Source organism: Schistocerca serialis, chromosome 1 (assembly GCF_023864345.2).
Source record: "Schistocerca serialis cubense isolate TAMUIC-IGC-003099 chromosome 1, iqSchSeri2.2, whole genome shotgun sequence".
Taxonomy (NCBI): Eukaryota; Metazoa; Arthropoda; class Insecta; order Orthoptera; family Acrididae; genus Schistocerca; species Schistocerca serialis.
In genome coordinates, this window is record NC_064638.1 from 1,144,002,722 (window position 1) to 1,144,028,116 (window position 25,395).

The 25,395-nt window shown below is 38.9% G+C and overlaps 1 protein-coding gene across 2 annotated transcripts in view; it reads right to left on the reverse strand.

The window, feature by feature from the left end:
* The window catches only part of LOC126417601 (uncharacterized), a 220,308-nt gene that overhangs the window by 94,201 nt on the left and 100,712 nt on the right, over window positions 1-25,395 (reverse strand). For both annotated transcript variants that reach the window (XM_050085132.1, XM_050085131.1), the window contains one exon: window positions 20,798-20,983. In XM_050085132.1, the coding sequence (XP_049941089.1) occupies window positions 20,798-20,983 (186 nt within the window). The remainder of the gene's footprint in view (window positions 1-20,797; window positions 20,984-25,395) is intronic.

The following is a 25,395-nucleotide window of genomic DNA, read 5'->3' on the forward strand; positions in this document are numbered from 1 at the left end:
TTTACATTCAAGTCTGTCAATTCTGAGTATTTATATTTTTACATTAATTTGAACAATTTTGTCCTTGACTGTTTCAACATATGCATGCATTGGTTTCCTTTGGCAAAAAGTTCTTTCTTGATTTACATTCAAGTCTGTCAATTCTGAGTTCACCTACTACTTGGAGTAGAACATAATCACAGGCAAGGAGAAAAATACGAGGAGAATTCTCAAGACACAACCACACATTGTGAAATTAAGTATAGCATAATGATTTTAGTGCTTTCAATGAACCTCTAGGACAAAAGTTTCTTCCTAGATATAAAATCCTAACTGATGGTCCATTTGCCCAAAATTATATTTTTTCTGTTAGTTGCAGGATTAATTCCTCGATTATTCATAGAATTAACTCAAGACAACAAAGAAATTCACAACAATAATTTTTTTTTTAGCTAAGAAAGTGAAATGAGGCACTGGTTCTTGATCTGAGTGTTGTTGGCTGCTAGAACACAACAATAGGAAAACAAACAATTTTATAGCAGTTTCCCACAAGATCATTTCGAGTTGGAACACAAACTTCGATAAGAAAAGATGGGGAAGGAAATCAACTATGTGCTTTTCAAGGGAACCATTATGCCATAATGGCATACACACTATCTGGTTAGGTCTTGCACATTCTTCTCCTTGCCCTTCACTAAGTTTTACTTCAAGAAGTATGGGAACTCAGAGCTGACAGATATGAATGAATGTATGAAAAACAAGAGCTTGACCCAAATGAAACCAGTGCACACGTCTTAAGATAGTCCAGGGTGAAATTATTAAAATTAACTTAAAAATATAAAATGGGCAGCGATTCTGGGAAATTACAGGCTTTTGAGCCATGGTTGTCTCATTTAAAAGTGGCTTGACCACTGTGTACTCAAGCGTGCTAGTACACAAAAGCTAATATAAGATGGGAATATCCAAAGGCTTTATGCAGCATTTTTAACATGTTGAACTTTGGGGAGGGGGGGTGGATGGTAATATACTCCTAAATATTATTCTTTACATTTTGTGCCTACTATTGAATGATGTGATTATAAAACATGCTTTCTAAATTTGATTTTAAGCTACTTTTCTCTAAAGAGTTTGGGAACGCAGTTTTTTCGAAATTTTCCCGAATTTCTCCACCTTTAACGTGATTTGGCGGCAACACAACCACCTAACCTTTGTGCACATCGTTGTTTACCAACCCAAGTTCACCACAGGATCAACATAGCTCAGCTTTTACCAACACTTTTTTGCCTTTAGCCCAAACTCTTTGCCTTTACAAATGTCTGCTTGTGTCTGTGTATGTGCGGATGGATATGTGAGTGTATGCGAGTGTATACCTGTCCTTTTTTTCCCCCTAAGGTAAGTCTTTCCGCTCCCGGGATTGGAATGACTCCTTACCCTTTACCCTCTCCCTTAAAACCCACATCCTTTCATCTTTCCCTATCCTTCCCTCTTTCCTGATGAAGCAACTGTTGGTTGCGAAAGCTTGAATTTTGTGTGTATGTTTGTGTTTGTTTGTGTGTCTATCAACCTGCCAGCGCTTTCGTTTGGTAAGTCACATCTTCTTTGTGTGTGTGTGTGTGTGTTTGTGTGTGTGTGTGTCTATATATAATAGAGGGAAACATTCCACGTGGGAAAAATATATCTAAAAACAAAGATGATATGACTTACCAAATGAAAGCACTGGCACATCGATAGACACACAAACAAACACAAATATACACACAAAATTCTAGCTTTCGCAACCAACGGTTGCTTCGTCAGGAAAGAGGGAAGGAGAAGGAAAGACGAAAGGATGTGGGTTTTAAAGGAGAGGGTAAGGAGTCATTCCAATCCCGGGAGCGGAAAGACTTACCTTAGGGGGAAAAAAGGATGAGTATACACTCGCGCACACACACATATACAGACACAAGCAGACATATTAAAAGGCCTTTTAATATGTCTGCTTGTGTCTGTATATGTGTGGATGGATATGTGTGTGTGTGCGAGTGTATACCCATCCGTTTTTCCCCCTAAGGTAAGTCTTTCCGCTCCCGGGATTGGCCTTTGATCGTGTACACCTTCCGGGTTACAGGACTGGAGTAGGTGGTGGTGGGAGGGTGCATGGGACAGATTTTACACCGGGGGCGGTTACAAGGGTAGGAGCCAGAGGGTAGGGAAGGTGGTTTGTGTGTCTATCGACCTGCCAGCGCTTTTGTTTGGTAAGTCTCATCATCTTTGGAAATGCAACCATTCACACAAAGTTGATTGTTGATATATACAGAAAGCAGCTGAGACTTAACGATGATGGCTCTGTGTGTGTGTGTGTGGGGGGGGGGGGGGGGGGGGGGGGCGGGGGGGGGGGGGTGATAATCCACACAAAGTAACAGTTGTTTTGGTCTGCTGCAGTGGTGGGCAGGGCTATAGGCACCATATTGGTGTCATAACATTCCTACATCCAGTACGAATCTAGTGGTGGTAGCACATGGTCTATGCTACTTTGCTGTCTGTGATGTGTTAAAATGTGTGCTTTAATAGAAAATCCTGCTACTTGCCAGGTGCACCCTGTGATTAGGTTTTTATTGGGGGGAAGGGGGGACAAAAATAAAAATAAAATAAAATAAATAAATAAAATGTCACAACCTTTGAGATGTGTGAGAAAAAGGAATAATGAGTGAAATCCAAGTGAGACAATAGTCCACTGACTTAAAAATGGCCGTACCAACATTCACATTAAGGAATGCAGTGGTAGGCATAACCCTATTACTGAAAATCAATGAAAAAATTAATGAAAATCGCCATTTCACAATTATGGACTGAAATAAAACAATCCCTTGTGTTCATTCCTTTTTCGATACCCTAATGAAATACTTTCCAAAGAGTGAAATACCAGGTGCCACGAATAAATGAAAGATGAACTTGTTTATATATGTGGATGCAAGAAAAGTGGCGAAAAGTGGTGCTCAACTGTAAGGACCTGCAACATTGCCGATGGACGAAAGATGAGTACTCTGTTTTTCAATTATATAGGTTTGGAACAAATTCAGCATTAATTTCAGTTGTTCGATGGTTCCAAAGTGCTAAGATAAATCTTTAATAGTTGCAGTACAAGGTTTTATACGTGTGATCATTAGTGGGTAGAGAACATTATTTACTGATTTTGAGCATTGTTGCAAGTCTAATACTCTCATTATGAGTGAGAATAATATTCTTCATGACCCTATGGCCATTAGGTCAGGTAGGCACATTTAGGCTTTGACCCTGAACTTAAATTCTGAAACTCATAATCAAGAAAATTCATCATGCAGTTCGTGCTCCCCCGTACACGGCTTTCAACAATCAGGCCAACCTATAAATTTAATTGAACAGTTATCCCAATTGTTGGATACAAAATTGTTAACCATAGCAAGAAAGTTAATCATAACATAAAGAGTTTTAATCAAAACATAAACAGTAACTTTTAGAAAGTCTATTCAAGTTTAAACTCTTTCAAACTGAATTTAGATACAACCAATACAAAACTGGCCAACACTAACATTCATGTCGACCATACTGAAACAAAAGTCGAATGTTTAGGTCAAGTTACCAACTCAGAAGTAAAGGTAATAAATGATAGAATTGATGTCGTTGAGGAATGGGTCAGATTCTCAGAAACAAATGTTACTGATGAGTTGATCAAGAGCAGAACAGCTGAAATTAAAACTATGCAAGAATATGTTACTTTTGAAAGTCAATATGTAGACGATAAACTGAAAAACTCCATATTAGTTGCAGAAGAGGTTAAATTCGTAAATGAAAAAGTTGAGTCAGTAACCCAAGACCTTCAAACAGTCAACTTAAGAGTAAATAATTTAGAAAATAATGTCGTTGCCAATTGTTACATAACAACAATCTGTTTGCCAACTCATGTGACAATGTACTGTTAAAAACTTTCCCTGGTGTCAAGTAGCATCCTGTAGATTTATTATATCAATGCAAAGACAGTTTCACATCTGGTGTGCCAGAACTATTAAAAGCAAAAGTAGCTAAGCGTTTTCTGGATGGTGAAGCTTTATCCTGGGCAAATCAGAATGTAAGCTCTGAAATGACTTTTGATCAGTTTGAAACATTGTTTTTGAATAAGCTCTGGTCAGAAAGCGGAGAAGCTACGATAAAGTCTGAATTTTTGAACAGCAGCAAGTACAGACATGGGAAATTATGCAAGCATGAGCTTTGTAAAATGCAGCTAAGAAAATTGACGCTCCTAGACAATCCTTTAGACAAGTTAATTCAGAATGACATACTGAAACAACATCTACCAAACCGGGTTCAGTTTGGTCTACTTTAAGGGCCAGAATGACTTGATTGAAGAACTTTTGAAGTATGTGGATAGGTTAGACTATGCATGGCAAAGTCATAACAGATCAAGCAATCAAAATAGGGGAGAGTACCAACACCAGAGTGGTGGGTTCTATCAAAATCAAAATTATCACAACAGTAGCAGACAAACTAACTATGGTAACAGAAACAGAGGTCAAAATAGCGACAATTACAGACAAAACACCAACTCAAATCAGAACAGACCGTATAGACAGGAAAACGAATAAGCACCTCACTGGGGGTTTGTCCGTTTAAGGTGAGGAGAAAAACTCATAACCAGGCTAAGAGCAGGAGAAACAGACAGGTCACACCACCAACATCACACAGATAACAATAGGAACTACCACATTAATAATGTAAACAAGCACTATGAATTTTGGAACTATATGTTAAAAGAAATCAGTAATGATGACACAAAGACACAAAATAGTTATAAGCTTAGTGAAGAGGACCTGACAAATTTATTTGACAACAAGTGTGTATCCAAGGATGGTTATAATGATGATTATAGTATAGCTAGTTTGTTTGTTAATGATGATCAACCAGGTTTGTCTGATGTAGTAGTGAGACAAAATGATAACCTTGTACCCAAAAATATTGATGCTTTAGTAGCTGATTCAGATGATGATGTAGCAATAGAGAGATTTGATGTTGTAGCTGAGGTCCATGCTGAAACATGGTGTAGTGTCCCTTAGGTGATTTTTATGGACAGTGCATGTGCAATTCGTATAAAATGCGAATAAATTAAAACATACAAGACTTAAAAGGCATTTGTGAAGAACTGTACAATTAATATTTACAAAAAACTGTAATGTAAATACTCTGATGAGAAAAAGACCTTATCGCTGATAATTAATCTCGCAGTAAAAAATACACTCCTGGAAATGGAAAAAAGAACACATTGACACTGGTGTGTCAGACCCACCATACCTGCTCCGGACACTGCGAGAGGGCTGTACAAGCAATGATCACACGCACGGCACAGCAGACACACCAGGAACCGCGGTGTTGGTCGTCGAATGGCGCTAGCTGCGCAGCATTTGTGCACCGCCGCCGTCAGTGTCAGTCAGTTTGCCGTGGCATACGGAGCTCCATCGAAGTCTTTAACACTGGTAGCATGCCGCGACAGCGTGGACGTGAACCGTATGTGCAGTTGATGGACTTCGAGCGAGGGTGTATAGTGGGCATGCGGGAGGCCGGGTGGACGTACCGCCGAATTGCTCAACACGTGGGGCATGAGGTCTCCACAGTACATCGATGTTGTCACCAGTGGTCGGCGGAAGGTGCACGTGCCCGTCGACCTGGGACCGGACCGCAGCGACGCACGGATGCACGCCAAGACCGTAGGATCCTACGCAGTGCCGTAGGGGACCGCACCGCCACTTCCCAGCAAATTAGGGACACTGTTGCTCCTGGGGTATCGGCGAGGACCATTCGCAACCGTCTCCATGAAGCTGGGATACGGTCCCGCACACCGTTAGGCCGTCTTCCGCTCACGCCCCAACATCGTGCAGCCCGCCTCCAGTGGTGTCGCGACAGGCGTGAATGGAGGGACGAATGGAGACGTGTCGTCTTCAGCGATGAGAGTCGCTTCTGCCTTGGTGCCAATGATGGTCGTATGCGTGTTTGGCGCCGTGCAGGTGAGTGCCACAATCAGGACTGCATACGACTGAGGCACACAGGGCCAACACCCGGCATCATGGTGTGGGGAGCGATCTCCTACACTGGCCGTACACCACTGGTGATCGTCGAGGGGACACTGAATAGTGCACGGTACATCCAAACCGTCATCGAACCCATCGTTCTACCATTCCTAGACCGGCAAGGGAACTTGCTGTTCCAACAGGACAATGCACGTCCGCATGTATCCCGTGCCACCCAACGTGCTCTAGAAGGTGTAAGTCAACTACCATGGCCAGCAAGCTCTCCGGATCTGTCCCCCATTGAGCATGTTTGGGACTGGATGAAGCGTCGTCTCACGCGGTCTGCACGTCCAGCACGAACGCTGGTCCAACTGAGGCGCCAGGTGGAAATGGCATGGCAAGCCGTTCCACAGGACTACATCCAGCATCTCTACGATCGTCTCCATGGGAGAATAGCAGCCTGCATTGCTGCGAAAGGTGGATATACACTGTACTAGTGCCGACATTGTGCATGCTCTGTTGCCTGTGTCTATGTGCCTGTGGTTCTGTCAGTGTGATCATGTGATGTATCTGACCCCAGGAATGTGTCAATAAAGTTTCCCCTTCCTGGGACAATGAATTCACGGTGTTCTTATTTCAATTTCCAGGAGTGTATGATTGAAATAAAATATTTATATCTTTGTGTAACTATATATAAGATGAACAAAACAAATCGATTTTTTTTTTCTGCTTTCTTTGTTATATGGAGATTATGTGTAGCACTTAATGCATGCAGATGTTATTGTTTTCCCTTCTAGACGATGGTAAGGTGTGTATGTGAATTATTGCTTAAAATACATGTATAAAAATAGCTCATGTTATTATTTCAAGATAACGCAAGCACCTAATCTTAATGTTTCACTTGAAGAGAGAGATTAACTAGTATTTTTCAGCTGCTACGACGCCCACAAGCCGCAATCGCTGACCGGAAACAATTGGTCGCAATTACGTGGTAGATTTAAATATTAAGTTATTTTGCAATTTTCATTCATAGCAGAGGCTACAAAATCATTTCAAATCCTTATTTAATTTGAGTTTGAGTGTTTCAGTAATTCAAATTTGCAAGAGGTCAGATATTTTCAGCAATACCATTTGGGGCATATATGTGTATTCTGGCCTGGACTTTATTTAGTGAAATTGTAAACTTGTAGGGAGCATGGCGCTCATCTAAAATGAAATCAAGCATTTATTTGGCCTCCTAAAAAGTATTCAGCGTATAACAGTCTTACATACCCAATGAAAATAATTAATGTTAAATTCTCATCGTATGTAGTTTAAAGTAAGGAATCGTTATAAATGCACGACAAATTTTTATTTCATGTATAAACATTATGAACGTGTGTACCGGAGAAGAACCTTGACAGACCCTGAGAGGATGGAGAAACATATACAAACAGAAAAGTGAAAAGGTAAGGACCACTAGGTATCAAGTTTTGCTGCATAGGCTTGGTATCATCAAAACAGAGGAGAGCAGATGGTAAATGGTGCGTAATGGAGTAGTAAATAGTTTGTATTTGTGAAAACAATTGTTAAGCAAGTGATAGCAATGTGAGTTTAGAAATACGAACCATTCTTTTTTAGAAAGCATAGTATGCTACTGTAGATCAGAACCAGTATTTGTAGTAAGTAGGTATACTGTAAGGCTGTAGCCAGCGCAAGTGTATACTGTTAAAGCGTGTGAAGCAATTTGTGTGAATTTCTTGTTAATATGGGTAAAGTTGGCCGAGTTATGAAGCCACAACAGAATCAGGGTACAAATATGCAGTATTATGTTCTGTTATTAAGCAATATTGATCGTGATACGGAGATGGTAGACGTTACTAGTAACCATAGGAATGATAAGGGTGATAAGCTATTTTTGGGTGAATCACCAAGATCTAGTCATTAAATAGAAGTACCAGAACAGGTAGCCGCTACTAGGGCAAGTAGAAGTATCACAATGAATAGATTAACGATGATGCCCGTATCCTCACCAATACCTGACACATTCACGGAATTCCTCAGGAAGTTAGAAGAAAGGAACAGGTTACGGGAAGAAAAAACGAAAGAAAGGCATAGGATCATGGAGGAATGAAATAACCAGCTAGTTAAACAAACAATGGAACAAGCTGAAGAAAGAGACAAAGCATTAATAGAGCACATGAATGAACAGTTCAAAAAAGTACAGTCGGAGATAAATTAAATGAAGAGGACATACACCGAATTGCTGAACATAGTCAGCAACATGGCACAAGATGTGCAAACGTTGCATATGACACATGCCATTATAAAAGACGGGGTCGAACAACTTACAAACTGTACGGAAACTGTTGACATAGAGCAAAAGGAAACTACAGACCAACATTTAGCCAAACATGCTAAGAAAGTAGAACAGGAGTTCCAAGATTGGCTAACTGAGAAGGGCACTCAGATCTCGGAACAAACAGAAAATAAAGTAAAGACTGCTATGCAGCAAGTAACCAACGGCGTAGCTGTTTGTAAACAGAACGCAACTGAAGGGCATCAACTCGCAGACAAAAAAATGAATCGAGCTACAAATCTCCAGTGCCACAGTGGCAACAAGAGATCACACATCGTATATCCGAACTAGAACGTGCGCGTTCACAGGCGCAGAAATATGACGACGGAGATACACTAAGCCAAAATACTTATGGCAACACAAACAGCATATATGGGTCATATCAGCCCGTACTGAATTCTGATAGATTAGACATAAATTTACAGAGGAGTATGCCAATGCATAATCAAATGGGGGCAAATTCTTCTACTGTAACTACTACTATTGATGAGAGACTAATAAAACACTGTCACTTTCAAGTTTACAACGCAGAAAAGAAATTGGTGCACGCTGTGATATTTATAAAGGGATTTCAGAATATTTTACCCAGTGTGTGGAACGATCGACAGAAGATTCAGTTTATAATAGCGCATATCCAGGGTGAAGCTGCCCTGTGGGCGAATTAAATTGTTGATAACTGTCAGAGCGTTGCACAATTTGAAAAGGCATTCTTAGACTGATATTGGTCAAAGGCAATACAAGAACACCTTAGGACGGTAGTCTGTAGCCGTCAGGTGTTTAATTCAAAACAAGGTACCCTGCAGAAAAATTTTGAAAAGAACATTAATAAGGTGAGATACTGGGATGAGCCCATATCTGCACGAGATGTAATACGTATTTTAAATCTTCACTTACCAGGTCACATCCCTGATAAATTAATCAACGTTGCAGAAGACGATCAGGAGAGATATTTATCGGTGTTAAACTAGATAGACCCATCACAAGACGAATGCCGAACGAGTCGAGACCGAGAAAACGGGAACTTTTCGTCGAGGAATCATGAAAACCGGAATTCAAATCCGACTTCAGGAACAACAACAACAGTAATGGAGAACTACATAATGAACATAATAGGAGAAAAGGAATGGTCAGATGCCGTATAGCAAAAAAATGTAGATGCGAAGAACGATACCATCCAGGATATAACAACAACAACGGGAATCAGAATCAAAAATAACAGTCCGAATAATCACAACTATGCAGTGCAGTGGATGCACAGTTCAATGCAGCAACCACCTACAGTAAGCAGTAGTAATTATCAAGATGACAACCAGAATACAATGCCAAACACAAATGTGATACCACAGCCTTGTACGGGTAGTAATAGCAGTGTGGGGATCATTGAAATGACAGATGAAGGAAGCAATAACATTTCATGACCGTCAAACGAGAATCGACCGCAATAAGCTCCCCAATGTTGGTCGATGGACGGAGCGGGGGCACATCTCAGGACAATTTCCAAAACAATATCCGCATGCTGAGGTACCAAGAAGACAACAGGGATAACAATAGGAACTACCATGTTAATAATGTAAATAAGCACTACGAATTTTTGAACTATATGTTAAAAGAAATGAGTAATGATGAAACAAAGACACAAAATAGTTATAAGCTTAGTGAAGAGGACCTGACAAATTCATTTGACAACAAGTGTGCATCCAAGGATTGTTATAATGATGATTATAGTATTGCTAGTTTGTTTGTTAATGATGATCAACCAGTTTTGTCTGATGTAGTAGTAAGCCAAAATGATAACCTTGTACCCAAAAATATTGATGCTTTAGTAGCTGATTCAGATGATGATGTAGCAGTAGGGGAGTTCTTGTGTTGTAGCTGAGGTCCATGCTGATGCATGTGACTCAGATGATGATGATGATGATGATGATGATGATGATGATGCCACCGCCGCCGCCGATGTTAATGATATTTTGTTTAACGAGGAGCTTGATGGGATGATTTTGCATAAGTATTGGAAGATGAAGTTAATAATAGTCAATTAGTAGGTATAGAAGATTTGATGAGTGATGATACGGTACATGGAAATCAGTGGTCTTCTATTGATGTCAGGGAGATTTTGGCTAAGAGTAATGATAAGACTGAACAAACTAAGCAGATAGGTTACAATGTTTTAGAGGTTTTAAATAAGCAAGAAGTCAGTGAAGTGAAATGTAGCAGTGATGATATTATTTGGAATTTGAGAATAATTAAATCATGGAACACACACAAAGAAACAATGAGATAAGTAATAATTCAGGCAGGGAGCAAGGTTTGCCCTCTTACACGGAAAGCAGTAGTTTGTCAGATCCAGAATAAATTAAGTCTAATGGTGATATGTCTTTGTGTAATTTACAAACAGTTTCAGTGAATAAGCAATTGTCATGCATTATTTAGATTTCAAAGAAATAGAAGGTGATTTATTAATGGAAGAAGTGAAAATTGATAAACAAGAGTTATCTGGTAGTCCATATTTTGAAATAACAGTTGAGAATAGGAAAGGTATGTGTCTAATGGACATGGGTAGTTCTATTTGTTGCATATCTGATAAAGTAAGAGAAAGGTTGAAAAACAGTGCTTCATACATAGAATTTTCTGTAATAGGTGATAAGATTAAGGGAACTACAGGTATGTGCAGCAAATCACTTTCCAAACAGGCTTTGATTTCATTTTTAATTCGGGATTTATTTTTTGAACAAGGATGTTTTGAGGTGGTAGACCTAAATGAAGATATTCTGTTGGGCATGAATTGAATAATAAAAACAAATGCAATTTTTTATTGGGAAAACTTAAAAATATGTTTCACAGAACCAAAATCTGGTAGTTCTGGTAAGGCCAAATTACATTTAAAGTATACATACAATTGCAGTAATCAAATAAGAGAGATTGAATTTTCTGATGACAAGTGCATTGAAGGTTTAGAGAAGGAACAGGAGGACAATTTTGATAGTAACAGTTTTTCACGGTTAGTCAGTGATAAAGTAAGTACTGCAGATAGCCTATCCAATTATGAGAGAAAAGATTTAGATCAGTTTCTGCGGGAATATTGTGACTTTTTTGTAATCAGCCAGGAAGGGTTAAAAATTATGTCTGCAGATTAAAAATGAAACAGCATGATCCATTTTTTATCAAACCATATGGGGTCTTCATTTGCAAAAGAAAATTAGTGGAGAGAGAATTCCAGAAGATGCAAACATGGGGAATAGTGAAAGGAGCAGCAGCCAGTACAATAATCCAATCGGTGTTGTTTCTAAGAAAGATGGAGATGTTAGGCTTGTTTCGGATTCTCGCTATCTGAACAAATTCCTTGGACGGAAAACTGACTATCCTGAATCCCTGGAGGAATTATTGAATAAATTCAGTGACACAAAATATTTTTCCAGTCTAGATTTAACATCAAGGTTTCACCAAATTGTTTAAGAGCCAAATTCAAGACAGTATGCTACATTTTTATACAATGGAAAAAGCTATCAATATTGTATAGTGCCATTTGGACTTAACATTTCAGTTGCTGAATTTGTATGTGTCTTAGGTAGGAAATTATTGTCCAAATTGGTAATCTATGTGGACGATATTTTAGTAACTAGTAACACATGGGAAGAACATATTGAAACTTTAAGGCAAATTGGAAAAAAAGTTTATACAGGGGGGTATGACTTTGAAATAAGAGAAACGTAAATTTGGAGTGACAGAATTAAAATTTTTATGCCACACTATTAGTGAAAAGGGAATTCTGCCTGACAAAGATAAACTCATGGCTATACAGGAATTTCCATTACCCAAAAATAAAAAGCAACTTACGTCATTTTATGGCTTGGCAAACTTTTACCATAAATATGAATGTACGCAGGCACTTAATGCACCATGTCTCAGAGAACTTCTTAAGAAAAATTCAATTTGGGAATGGACGACTAAATGTCAAGAGGCATTCAATGAAATTAAGAAGCAACTTTGCAACAGTAAAATCCTTCATAGGCCTGATTGGGCATTACCATTCTGTCTTATGACTGATGGAAGTGATTATGGGTTTGGGGTACAACTTTTTCAGCAGAAAGAAATCAATGGGGCTATAGAACACTTTTCAATCAGTTTTGCTAGGAGAGGATTGCAGAAACACGAGAGAAATTATACTGTCACAGAAAAAGAACTCTTAGTTATGTCTGGGGATTTAAAAAGCTTAAGAGCTACCTAGCTGGTCATAAAACAATAGTTTTCTCTGACCACAAAGCTTTGAGCTACATACAGGAATGAAAACCTTTTCATGACAGAATTACTAACTGGGCTATTTTCCTTTTCATGACAGAATTACTAACTGGGCTATTTTCCTATAACAATTTAACTACACAATACATTACATAAAAGGAGACCAAAATGTGATAGCAGATGCTCTGTTTAGATTCCCAGTGTGTGTGTGTGTGTGTGTGTGTGTGTGGGGGGGGGGGGGGGGGGGGGGACAAGAAAATGAAAACTTACAGAACAACAATAATTTTCAGATCATGTACATTCAGAGAATAAAAGAGAAGCAGGAAATTGCTAATATCTGTAACCAATTAATGTGTAACCAAAATCAAGATGAAGGATGGAAATTAGTAAAGAGTTATATGGATGAAAAGGGGATGAAAAGTGAAATTATATTATCAGGTTTTTAAAGGGATTCTATTTTGAAGAAGTAGTCCCGACTCGGACAGTTGGAAAGTATGATGGGCCAAACAACATGTAGATACATTAATTAAATACATACACCAGAGTTATGAACACTGTGGCATAATGAAATGTATACAAAAACTGAAGGAAAATGTATATTTCAAAAATATCTCTAGAAGAAATAGGAATTGTCTGTTAACTTGTGACCAATGCCTGAGAGTTAAAGGCTCCAATCAAAAGATCAGTGTGTTATGGAAAGTATGTGCCCAAAAGGTAAGTCTGAACTATTTGTCATTGATTTATTTGGAAAACTACCTTGCTCCAAAGATAGTTATTGTTATATTTTAGTTGCAGTAGCTCTGTTTTCAAAATTTATAAAATTGGTTCCATTGAGGAAAGCAACCAGCAGGGAAATTATTCAGTGTTTTACTAAAGATAATTTCTTGAAAGATAATGGCAGTCAGTTCACTTCAGTCATATGGAAAGGATTTACTAGCTATGAAAAAATAAAACATATTTTAATATCCATTTATTCACTACTGTGCAATCCAACATAGAGGTACATGTGCAAAATAGGTAGGCTTTGCAGGACATACTGTGCAAAAGATCACAAAACCTGATCTTGGTACCTCAATCAATTTGAAGATGTACTGAATAGTTCACAACACACTATCACAGGTTTCACACCATATGAAATACAGTATGACAAAAACCAGAACATATTTTGAATAAATTAGTTGACTATCCAGCTCATACTGAAATCATTGCAAATGACAGAAACAAAATGACACAAGACAAGGAAACCAAAAACATGATAAGAAACTTAAAGTCATTCAATGTAAGGTAGGGGATCTGGTATTAACCAAAAGTTATGAAAAATGTATGGCCATCAATAACGAGGTAAAGAAATTTTTTGGTATTTACATTGGACCACTTGAAATCCCAGAGATACTTCATCCTAATGCTTACCGTTTGATATATCCTAGGTCAAAGAAGTTGTTTGGATTAAGAAATACATGATGTACATAAAGTTTTGGAACACTTTCAATTATTTATTGCACAAGATCCAAACATTTTACAGATGTCATACGTAGTTCACTTTGAAGAGAAACTCTGAAAATATTTTTTTTTGCGAACCATGAGTGACCCGGCAGACATCAATATGGTAATCGAATTTTTGCCATACCTTTCTCAGCATGGCATCATCGACTGTAGCAGTCGGTTCCAGTATATTCTCCTGGAGCTCTGCTACGTCACGTAGTAGAGGCAGTACATACACCAGAACTTTAATGTCTCCCCACAGAAAAAAGTCACACGGAGTGAGATTTGGTGATCAGGGTGGCCATTTCATGAAACAGCTGTCCCCTTCCGTAGCACAGCCAATCCATCAATGCGGCAGCTCCGTGTTCAGGTACCAACAAACTTCTCGATGAAAATGGGGTGGTGCCCTATCCTCCTGAAAGATGAATGGAGAGTCTGACTGCATTTGAGGCATTAGCCATTGCTGCAACATGTATAGGAATATCCAGTGACAGTGCTTTCAGCAAATAAGAATGGCCCGTACAGCTTTCGACGTGGCAAGGCACAAAAAACATCAACCTTTGCAGAATCACGCTCAAATTCAATGCATTCATGTGGATGCTTTGTACCCCATATTAGACAATTATGCCTGTTCACAGCAGTAGCACACATTTTTGTCGAACTCCAACACAGAGAGAGCTCGCTCCACAGCTGAATTCGCCATGTTTGCAACTAGCACTGACTATCGGCAAATTACCCAACTACGCTGTGGCGGTACACTTGAAAAATAACTTTCAGGGTTTCTCTTCAATATGACATATGTATGATATCTGTACAATGTTTGGTTCTTGTGCAATAAATAATTGAAAGTGTTCCTGGACTTTATGCACACCCTGTACTACTCAGCTGAAACCATATTTTCAATAACTGCAAACCCTCAGGGGGGGTACACAAACATACACTTCATGTACCATGCGTGTGGCATACGCAAGGTGCCCCAGCTAATGTGACATTTGCTCAACAGAAACACACCAGTGTTGCATTCTACATACACAGCTTAATTACACATCTATCAATAATTGAAAATAACTATCAATTTTTTTTTTTAACATGAGTATCACATTCTGAATTCTATGTTACATTATATGAATGAGAGCAGATATTTTTTCTCGTTATTTTAAGACATACCTAAGTAATTATGTGAGCACACAAGCTTATTTTAAAATTTTGCTAGATTATTGAATACTACACTTAATTTTCTGTTCTAAACTTTTGTAGTTTAATTTTCAAACAAGTAGAGGATAACACTGATTGTGAGGTGATGGATTTTACAGAATATGCTTTTTGAATGCACCTTACTATACCGCGATGATGAGAATTTGAGGAAATTAATAGTGAGAAAAATACAATCTATCTGTGTCAAACAAGAGCAAAGTGGATATGAAGATTGAAAATTTTGAAGGATAAGCAAAATACAGTTGCCACATTAACAATATTTCACATGAAAGCTGAAGATTTCTGTCAAGAGATGCTGTGCTCTAGAATCAAGATGAAACAATTGTGATCCTGCTATGTTTAATGTCATGACCAAACACTTAATGATTTTGATATACTCAGAGTAAGAATTTTTAAAGGTACATTTGTGTCACACACAATGTAAGATAAAACAGAAAAGTTAGAGAGACAACACATACAGAATGCATTTATGAGGGAGCTATGTACATATCTGTTTCTAGACTTGGGAGCTATGTACGTATTTCTTTCTAGACTTATACACGAAGGTTAGTAGTTGCTTTGTGGACTGAAATAGTGAGGTGAAATTGATTTGGAAGAAACTGAATGAAACGCTTAAAAATATTAGCATTTTAGAATGGTTTTATTTGTATATTGTTGTTTAAGCATATATGACTTTTACACAAATTTTTCCATTAGATACATAAGATTATGACACTTGATGATGAGAGGTTGTTTAAATGTAGCCACATGCAAAGAGAAAACAGTAATACAGAGTTCACGAAGATTTATTTATGGAAGAGAAAGGAAATAAGTTATGAAATATTAGAATATACTGACATAATTTTGTTTCACCAACATGAAACTGCCAGCATTTGCTTCAAAGTTTTTCTACAAGAATAATAATGAAAAATTTACCTAAAGATGGACTTAAATTTGCCTATGTGGTGTCAGTTTTTATACAGCTGTCCAGTTTGTCATTGCGCTAACTCTGTCAGATGTTGTCAGGTTTTATCTTAGTGTTGTCAAAGAGGAAGGGTCTTGATTGTTGTGTGTTACATTAAAAGAGGGTCTGGCACATGACTTACAGTGAAAGTTGTTGTATTGATAAAATGTGTATTGAGAATTAACTGAGACTGTACAAGGTGAAATACTACTGACACTTACTTGAATTTGTAAACAAATATTTTGTCACCATTTTGTCCAAGACAAATATTACACTATATCCCAATGAATATGACTGAGACTCAGGAGATGAGCAATATATGATAAAGAAAATATTCTTACGAATATTGTAAAATAATTTCTTGAAACATTAATCCAATTCTGTAGGTTCTCATATTTTTACAACATATGATCTTTTCTTATGTATATATCTTTTCTTATGTATATATCTTTTCTTATGTACTTCTTCTTCTTCTTCTCCCTTCGTGGACTGCATTTTCCTCTTCTTCCCCCAGGACCTCTTCATTCTCTCTCTTCTTCTCTCCCGCTCCTCTTCCGAGATCTTCAGTTTCCATTTCTCCTGTCGGCTCCACTGGCGACACTCTAAACTTTTCCCGTATTCTTCTCTGTAGTTGACCTACGGCATATTGGTCGGTGTATATTTGTTCCTCCAATTTTCCTTTCCTTCGACCTTGATCCCCAATTCCAACCAGTCCTTCCGAAGTTCAACAACCCACTTGGTTCCTGTCTTTCCCCTTGTCCTCCCTGTTGTTTCCCACACTCTCTTCGTCATTCTGTCCATACTCATCCTAACTACATATCCAGCAAACCTTGCACTTTTGAGTCTGATTTCCCCGGATATTGTTCTCATGTTCCGGTACAATTCTTCCCTAGGTCTTCGCATCCACCTCTTTTGGGACCTAGTATTTTTCTCAGTATTTTTCTCTCTTCTTTCTCTAGTTGTTCTGCCCCATTTCTTCCCAGTGTCATCGTCTCAGCAGCATATAATACTGCATTCCTCACCGTTGCCTTGTAGTGGCGTAACTTTGCCTCTGTGGATATATTCTTTTTACTATATATGTCTCTCGTCATGCAGAAGGCTGACCTCATCTTCTTTATCCTCTCTGTTATTCCCTCCTTGCTCCTGTTCCTTCCTGTTATAAATTCTCCCAGATATTTAAATTTGTCCACCATTTGCACAGTGCCTTCCGGTGTTTACCAGTCTGCAGTGGTATTTAATGTCTTTGTCTTGTTATAGGCGATCCTCAGTCCCACCTTTCTGGCTACGTTACTTCTTATGTACTTGAATTTATGTATCAATATTTTGTGAGCTGATGCAGATTGGAACTTTCAGGTGACTTGTAAAGCGATGCCTGGAACGTGATTGAAGGACTCTTTTTTTGGAACAAAGAGACAATGAAATGCAAGAACCATAAAATGGGTGACGTGAAAGAACACCTGGAAACCAATTCTATGAAGGCTGTAGACAAGAATTAAAAATATATCACTGTATTCACTGTCTTTAAAGAATTATATTAGTTGTAAGGTTTATTCTTTTTGTAGCACTTATGATTACTCTCCATTTGAGAGCATATCTTTTTCTTTCTAAAGAAGAGCTTTGGCTCTTGCAGATACCCACACCTCTTCTGGGGTTATTGTTTTCATTTCTTTTTCAATGCCCTAATGAAATACTCTCCGAAGAGGTAATTCATTCAAAGTTTTGTAATTCCAATGGTATCTATAAGTGATTTCATGTAGTACATTAAATTTCATAAAATTTATTATTTCATTTGTTCACTTGTATGTCATGTTCATCCAATATATGCTAGCATTATTTTGCATTCACTAATTAAGCCATAATTAACAAAACTAGGTTGGCATTGTTGTTTTTCACTATTTTGTACAATGTAATGTATATCTTATGTAAAAATATTTTATATTGTAAATGTTAGTTTGGGCATAAAATGCGAAAAGTTTTGTGTATAGTTATTCATGATAACTTTGAACTTTTAATTGTTAATTTTATAAATTTGCACTATAGTTGTGTTAACTCCTTTGTTAAGAACATATAAACAGGGGAGCAGAAGGCTTAGAAAAGGCAGTTGGAGACAGTTCACAGACGTGACCACTGTGTCGCACATCAACGTAATAATCTAATTGTTGTACTACGGTTTTGTGACTAAGTAGCCTGTTACGTGGATTGGGCTCCCACCAAGAAGAAGTAGTACTGCTTGTCATTAATAAACCACTATAAAACGACTTGGTACCTGGATTATTTCATGGAATTCACATAACTAGATCCAGTTAGTAGAGGAAATGGGTTGGGACGATGACTTCAGCAGCAGCAGGAAACAGATTACTCTGAGTTACACCGAGCCAAGACATGTATAAGCAATGAACTAAGCTTTATATGTCTGTAATGTTTGGAAATGGTTCTAGCAGTAAACATATGTATTTGTCTCAAAGTTATCTTTGAGTGGCTGAGGCCACAGTGATCCACATTCTTGATGTCACTGGAACACAAAAACAACAACAAACTTTTCCAATTCTCTGTTTAATCAAATAATCTTTCAATGTTGTATATTTGCCACAATTCCAGTCTCTCCCCACCATGCCTAACCAAAATTTCATTACAGGACCTTTCGCAAAATTTTCCCCAAATTTTTCAGAGCCTGGAGCATTAGATTGTGGTGGAGAAGCTTGGTTACCACAAATTTTGTGCTCGGTGGGTTCCCTACATCCAAAGAGAAGACCACAAAAAACAGAGAGCAGCTGCAGCACTGACCTTCCTCTAAGATTACAAGAAAAGAAATTTATCAAGCATATCATAACTGAGGATGAGACATGGGTGAAGCATGTCAATTGTGAAACAAAGATGCAGTCAATGGAGTGAGTACAGAGAAATTCTCCCACAAAACCAAGGAAGTGTTTGTAAACACTGTCAGCATGAAAGATCATGCTACTGTGTTTAGCGACTCTAAGGGAATGATTCTCATTGACTTCTGTGAACATGGCATAACAAATTAACTCAGAGACATATCGTCAAACACTGACAAAGTTAAGGCAGGCAATACAAAACAAGCGTCTGGGAAAAATTAGCACAAAATATTTGTTTTTTCATGGCAACGCATGTCCACACACTTCCAGTAGCAACTAAGAGCTCCTGTGTCATTCTGGATGGGTGGCACCCAGATTTGGCGCCAAGTGACTACCATCCCTTCCTAGCAAAAAAGACATGGTTCACTACACAATGGTTTGATACTGATGCCAAACTGCATGCTGGTATAAACCAGGCTGCAATTGCAGAGGCATCTTTCTACAGAGATGGTATTGAAAAACTTGTGCCAAAGTATGACACGTGCCTCAATTTGAATGGCAATTAAATAGAAAAATAGTTTAAGAATGTATCTTTAAAGTGTATATAATAAAATTTGGTTTTCCCATATTGTTATTTTTTATTTCAAAACATCTGTTGCCTTCTGGATGGCCTTTGTATAAAGTAATTGATCTTGGTTCAGTACAAGTACTGAACACAAATAAAGCTGAATTTTTAAATCTGCATTGTATAAAATTTTAATTTCAAACTGTTTAGCATGAACTAGGATCAACTTTGACTAGCAAAGTTTTGCAGATGAAGTCAAGTTAAATTGCAACCTTCAGTTAAGAATCCAGTGAAACTACATAAGCATGGATTTAGTTTTGGACAAATACAAGTTTAAGTGAGAAATAAATACTAAAGGGGCTTTTGTAAACACTTACACATTGTTGAATTATAAATTTCTTTTTTTCCCCGCTACACGAAACATTAAGTTAAGGAGAATGTTGGTGATGTAATGAGTGCAGATAATAACTGCTTACATAAAAATCCTTGGAGATAACTTGTAATTCATTTGAAAAATTTGAAAGGCAATTCATTGTAACAGGGTAAGAAAGTGAAATTAGTATTATTTGCAATGAACAGTAAGTAAAAGGAGTTCTACAGTTGCCAATAATGTTAAACATCTGGCACAAAAACTCTCTACAGACCCAAACAGCGATAACTATACAAATGGTATAAAGTTCTAGATAAGTCAGTAATCATAAGAGGACGATAATTTGACTACCAAATGCTCAAATGTGCTTAAACTGGTCAGTCAGGAAAGTTATCTCTATCGGCCAGTTATTTAACAACATTATGTGTTGGTATTTAAGTGGTTATATGCCAGACCGCTGATCAAAAGATTTGGGACTCAATCCAAATTCAGCCTTTGGGGCTCGATCCAAATCCAGTCTCATGTTTACTGGCTCTGAGCACTACTATGGGACTTAACATCGGAGGTCATCAGTCCCCTAGAACCGCTCGGCCACACCGGCCGGCAGTCTCATGTTTACTCTAGAAGTTTGTATTTTTCTATTTGAGAGTCCCGGTATTGACTATGAAACCTGGGAGACTTTTCACAAAGAGCAAATGTGATTCAAGCACGATACATTTTAACTGAGTATGAACTATAATACACCACATAGAGCACCCCTTAATTAGTACTACTATTGCACACCACATCTTACTAACCACACTCCTCTCTCTTTCATTAGCATAAAAAAAAATACCAACCTTGAGATTTTTCAGAGCCTCTGTCTTCAGTGTTACAATTATATCTACAGACAAATCAGATTCATCCACAGACACAAATTCCACTTCTTTGTCATTGTTTATTGTGAGAAAAGGGCAGCTGCAGACAGAGCCGTCGGCCACACTCACAATGCCCAGGCAAGGAACTATCTCTCTGACATCCAGAACCTGTGGAAAAATGTACATGCACTCTACACACACATGGATGTGTAAAACATAAACATACCTATTGTTGAAATTTTGAAAGGAGAAAACCGATTAGTATGAAGCAGAGGCATGGATACATCATTTAGGTACTTTTTGTTTTACTTCCTATGCCACAGTCCTAATTCCATTTCAAACTGTAGCTTACCCTGTAACTGGCTAGATGAACCAATTCTAAAGTATGCAAGTCATGGCCACATGACCCTTCTGGCTGGATGTAAAGAAGACTGGGGAGACTATTCAAGGAATGTACACCATACTATCCAAGAATATGGTTTAAGGAGAAACAAAGCTAAAATGAATGTGACAAAGAGTATTAAAAAGGAGAGTAATGACTTGCTTGGTGGCTTGGTTTTCTCTTAGCTAAGCAGTAAGGTTATATATGATGGACAAACTGAAGGAGATATAAGAAACTGACTAGTAAACGCAAAGCAAGCCTTCTTCAACAAAACAGTTCTACTGATATAAGATACTGTTATGGAAATGAAGTAGTTCCTAAAAGTATACCTCTGGAGCACAGCACTGCATAGAAGGGAAATGAGGACGATTAGAAGAAACTTGAAAGGATGTGTAATTGAAAAATGTTAATACAATGGACAGATAAAATAGACAATGAATCAGTGATAGAATGTATCAGGAGGGAAGTCCTAATGAGAAGAAGAAACAGGTTAGTGGGACATCTGCTAGGGCATCCAGAAATGGTTAACACTTCCGCCTCATGCAGACAGTTAACAGTCATTATATCCAGATGCCAAATAATCAGAAACACAATCAAAACTATTCTTATTATTTTATATTTTACTGGTCACAATCTTGGTCAAATATTGAGGTCTATATCCGTGGATTTCATTGAAAAAAAGAAAGAAAGAAAGAAAAAAAGAAAAGAAAATGATGAAGAAGAAGGGAAAAAGTAGTACCATCACTGTGAAACAGAAGGAAATCAATAAGATAAAACTACATGTAGTGTGTTCAAAAGTGCACATCTTTACATATCTCTGAAACCAAAATCTGCAAGCGGAACACCGAGTGTGAAAAAAGACAACAGGTTCGAGGGTCCTGTCAAGGCACTGCACAGTCCCCAAATTACCCTCCATAGAAATGAGAGAATCATGTGACATTCGTACATCATACTGGTTCAGAATGTAACTGCCCCACCTATTTGCTGCACCCCTAGGAATGCATGTCTGAGAGATGCACTGGCCCCTGGCCACCTCCACAATCCTGTTGATGAGGAGCCCCTTACACTACTGATCCAGGTTCTGCTCCACTGCCCACCTATTTCGCACACCACAGTACTTGGAAGGGGGTGGTTTGTACCATAGTTCAAATGGATACCTAGAACCCAAATTAAATGTACGAACAGTGGTTTGAAACAACCCTCCCATTCTAGTTCGAATACTACTCAAGGAAGGGATGCACTAGTCTCCTCTATGCGGTCTCCTTTACAGTTGAACCACACTTCCCTATAGTTTCCCAAAAAACCGAAGTCAACATTTGCCTTCCCAGCTACTATCATTACGTGCTTGTTCTATTTGATACAGCTTAGGAATGTTACACCCAGACATTTAATCAACATGACTGTCAAGCAGCACACTACTAACACTGTATTCAAACATTACAGGGTTGTTTTTCGTACTCAAGTGCATTAACTTACAGTTTTCTACATTTAGAGCAAGCTGCCAATCACCACACCACCTAGAAATTGTGTCTAAGTCATCTTCTATCCTCATACATTCAGTCAACAATGACATTATCCCGTGCACCACAGTCATCAGCAAACATCCATAGACTGCTGCTCACCCTATCTGTCACACAACTTATGCATGTAGAGAATAAGAGTGGCCTGGCCCAATCACGCTTCCCTGGGGCACTCCTGACAATACCTTCATCTCTGACGAACACTCACCATCAAGGACAATTTATTGGGTTCTATTATTTAACTAGTCCTTTAGAAATTCACATATTGGGAACCTATTCCATATGCTAGGATCTTTGTTAATAGTCTGTTTTGGGGCACGATGTCAAACACTATCTGAAAATCTAGGAATATGGACTCTGCCTGATGTCCTTCATCCATGGTTTGCAAGATATCATACCAGAAAAGGGCAACTGAGTTTCGTACAAGGATGCTTTTTAAACCTGTGCTGAATTGTGGACAGGAGTTTTTCCATCTCAAGGAAATTTATCAAATATCAGAAACTCCAGGTTGGAACATCAACAATATAAGGATGTTTAATCCTGCTACTAGTGCATATGAGTATGCCAAGTGTGGTGTTGCCACACATGTACGTTTGAATCAGCCAGCAACTGTATCAGAGCGGGCTGCAGCCAGCAACTGTATCAGTGCTGGTCGGCCTCTGGAGGCCAATTGTGGTAGGTGTGCGCGAGGCGCAGTATATGCCGCACCACCTGCCAGCGACTCGTACATATACATATGTGGAGCAGTGTTGACTGAGCTCCTCTATGTTCATCTAGTTGTACCGTTCACACTATTTGTTGTGAGTCTCACTATGTGTGGATTCACGAGAGGCTATTTCTGTTATAATTCAGAAGTTTATGAATAAAGCCATATTTGTGTTACGTGGATTGGTTTCTTTTATTACTTGGTTACTACACAACTGGCGACGAGGGTGGGATGGTATCTGCATGTGCAGTCTTTAAATGCAGTTTTGTCGGATATGCTATTGGCCCTACCTGAACGGCTTACTTTGGCAGTGACCACTTTCGTCAGCATCCATGAACAGACAGGGTACTATTTCACCAGACCATACACCCCCTTTTCCTCCATATGTTGATTTGGCTGAGGATTGGTAAGCTTATGGAAAAAGACTAAGACAGCGTTCTTTGGCTTTCGATGTGACAGTCTTGAATTTGTGCACAGCCTTCTTGCTCTTGTGAATTCCACCTAAAATGTGTTAATTGTTGTGTCAGCTTGCCCCTTTACAAGAACCAGCAGCTCTTACTTTTGATCACACATTCAGTTTATTGTCCACTTACCACTGCAAATGAACGCATGTCGTAGCAACACGAGTTGAATTCTACGGATGCCACAAGAAACCAAATCAGACATCCAGGAGCTGGGCAGCTGAACTTCATGGCCTTAGCCTTAAGTGTCAATCTGTTACTGACGCCCATAATGACTCGTATGTCAACCACATTGGGCACAACACAATTATCTGTTTAGCTCCGGACAATGAAGTGTGTCAGAAGGCTTTACCCTGTGAAAACCCTCCAATGGGAGTAGTTTTGTAAATAGCACAATCTTTCGAAGTTTCTCAAGCAGTGAGTTACCAAATTGGACCGAGGGGCAATGTGGCATTAGTGCCATAAGATGTATCCACTAGGACAACAGATAGCTTGCACAAGGAAGCGCTGTATAGGCCAAGGCCTGCACAAGGAGCTGTGACTGCCTAGAATGCTGGGCACTCTTCTTGTCTCACTATGATTATGACATCCATTTTTGACCTACATCTAAACAGGGCAATGCAGATGCCTTGCCCACCTTCCTGTGGGTCCTGATTCCAACTTTGATCAAGAAGAATTGTTTTGCTTCCATCTTCATGTTGAAATGCAAGATACAGTGGCGGGTTTCCCAATTACGAGCTCACGCACAACAGCTGCCATTGGCGCCGACCCAGTTCTCAGTCAGGTAACGCAGTCTATTCATCAGAGCTGGGCAGATAAACCACCGGGTTGGGCTTTGGACCCCCTGCACACTATTCATCAGAGCTGGGTAGATAAACCACTGGGTTGGGCTTTGGACCCCCTGCACAATTATTTTTCCTTATGGTATCACCTCTCCGTTCCTGATTGTGTTTTGCAGTTGTTCATGGAAGACCTCTCTCTGAGAGTAGTCATTATGGCGCAAGGTTCTACACACTCTCCACCAGGGACACTGGGGAGCTTCACACTCTAAACTGTTAGCTAGGTGACATGTTTTGTGGCCAGGGATTGATGGTAAAATTGTCTGTTTTGTCGTGGCCTGTGAGCAGTGTGCCCAATAACAGGCAGCTCCCAGGGCCTCCCTGTCCCTCTCGTCCCCTTCCCGCCAGCCATGGGAATGTATTCATGCAGACTTTGGAGGCTCCTTCTTCAATTCCTATTGGCTCCTGGTTGCGAATGCATTTTCTGCGTTTACTTACATTCACAGGTGTGCATCGACAATGGCTGAGGTCACAATTTGTATGCTTTTGAGAGTTTTTTAAATTGTGGGGTTGCCTTGTACTTAGTTTTTCCGATACTGGCCCCCAATTCGTTTCTCACACCTTTCAACTGTTTCGTTCCCGTCACGGCATTTGTCATATTATGGCTCTACCATTCAACCCTCAATAAAATGGCAAGGCAGAATGACTAGTGCATATGTTCAAATCCCAAAT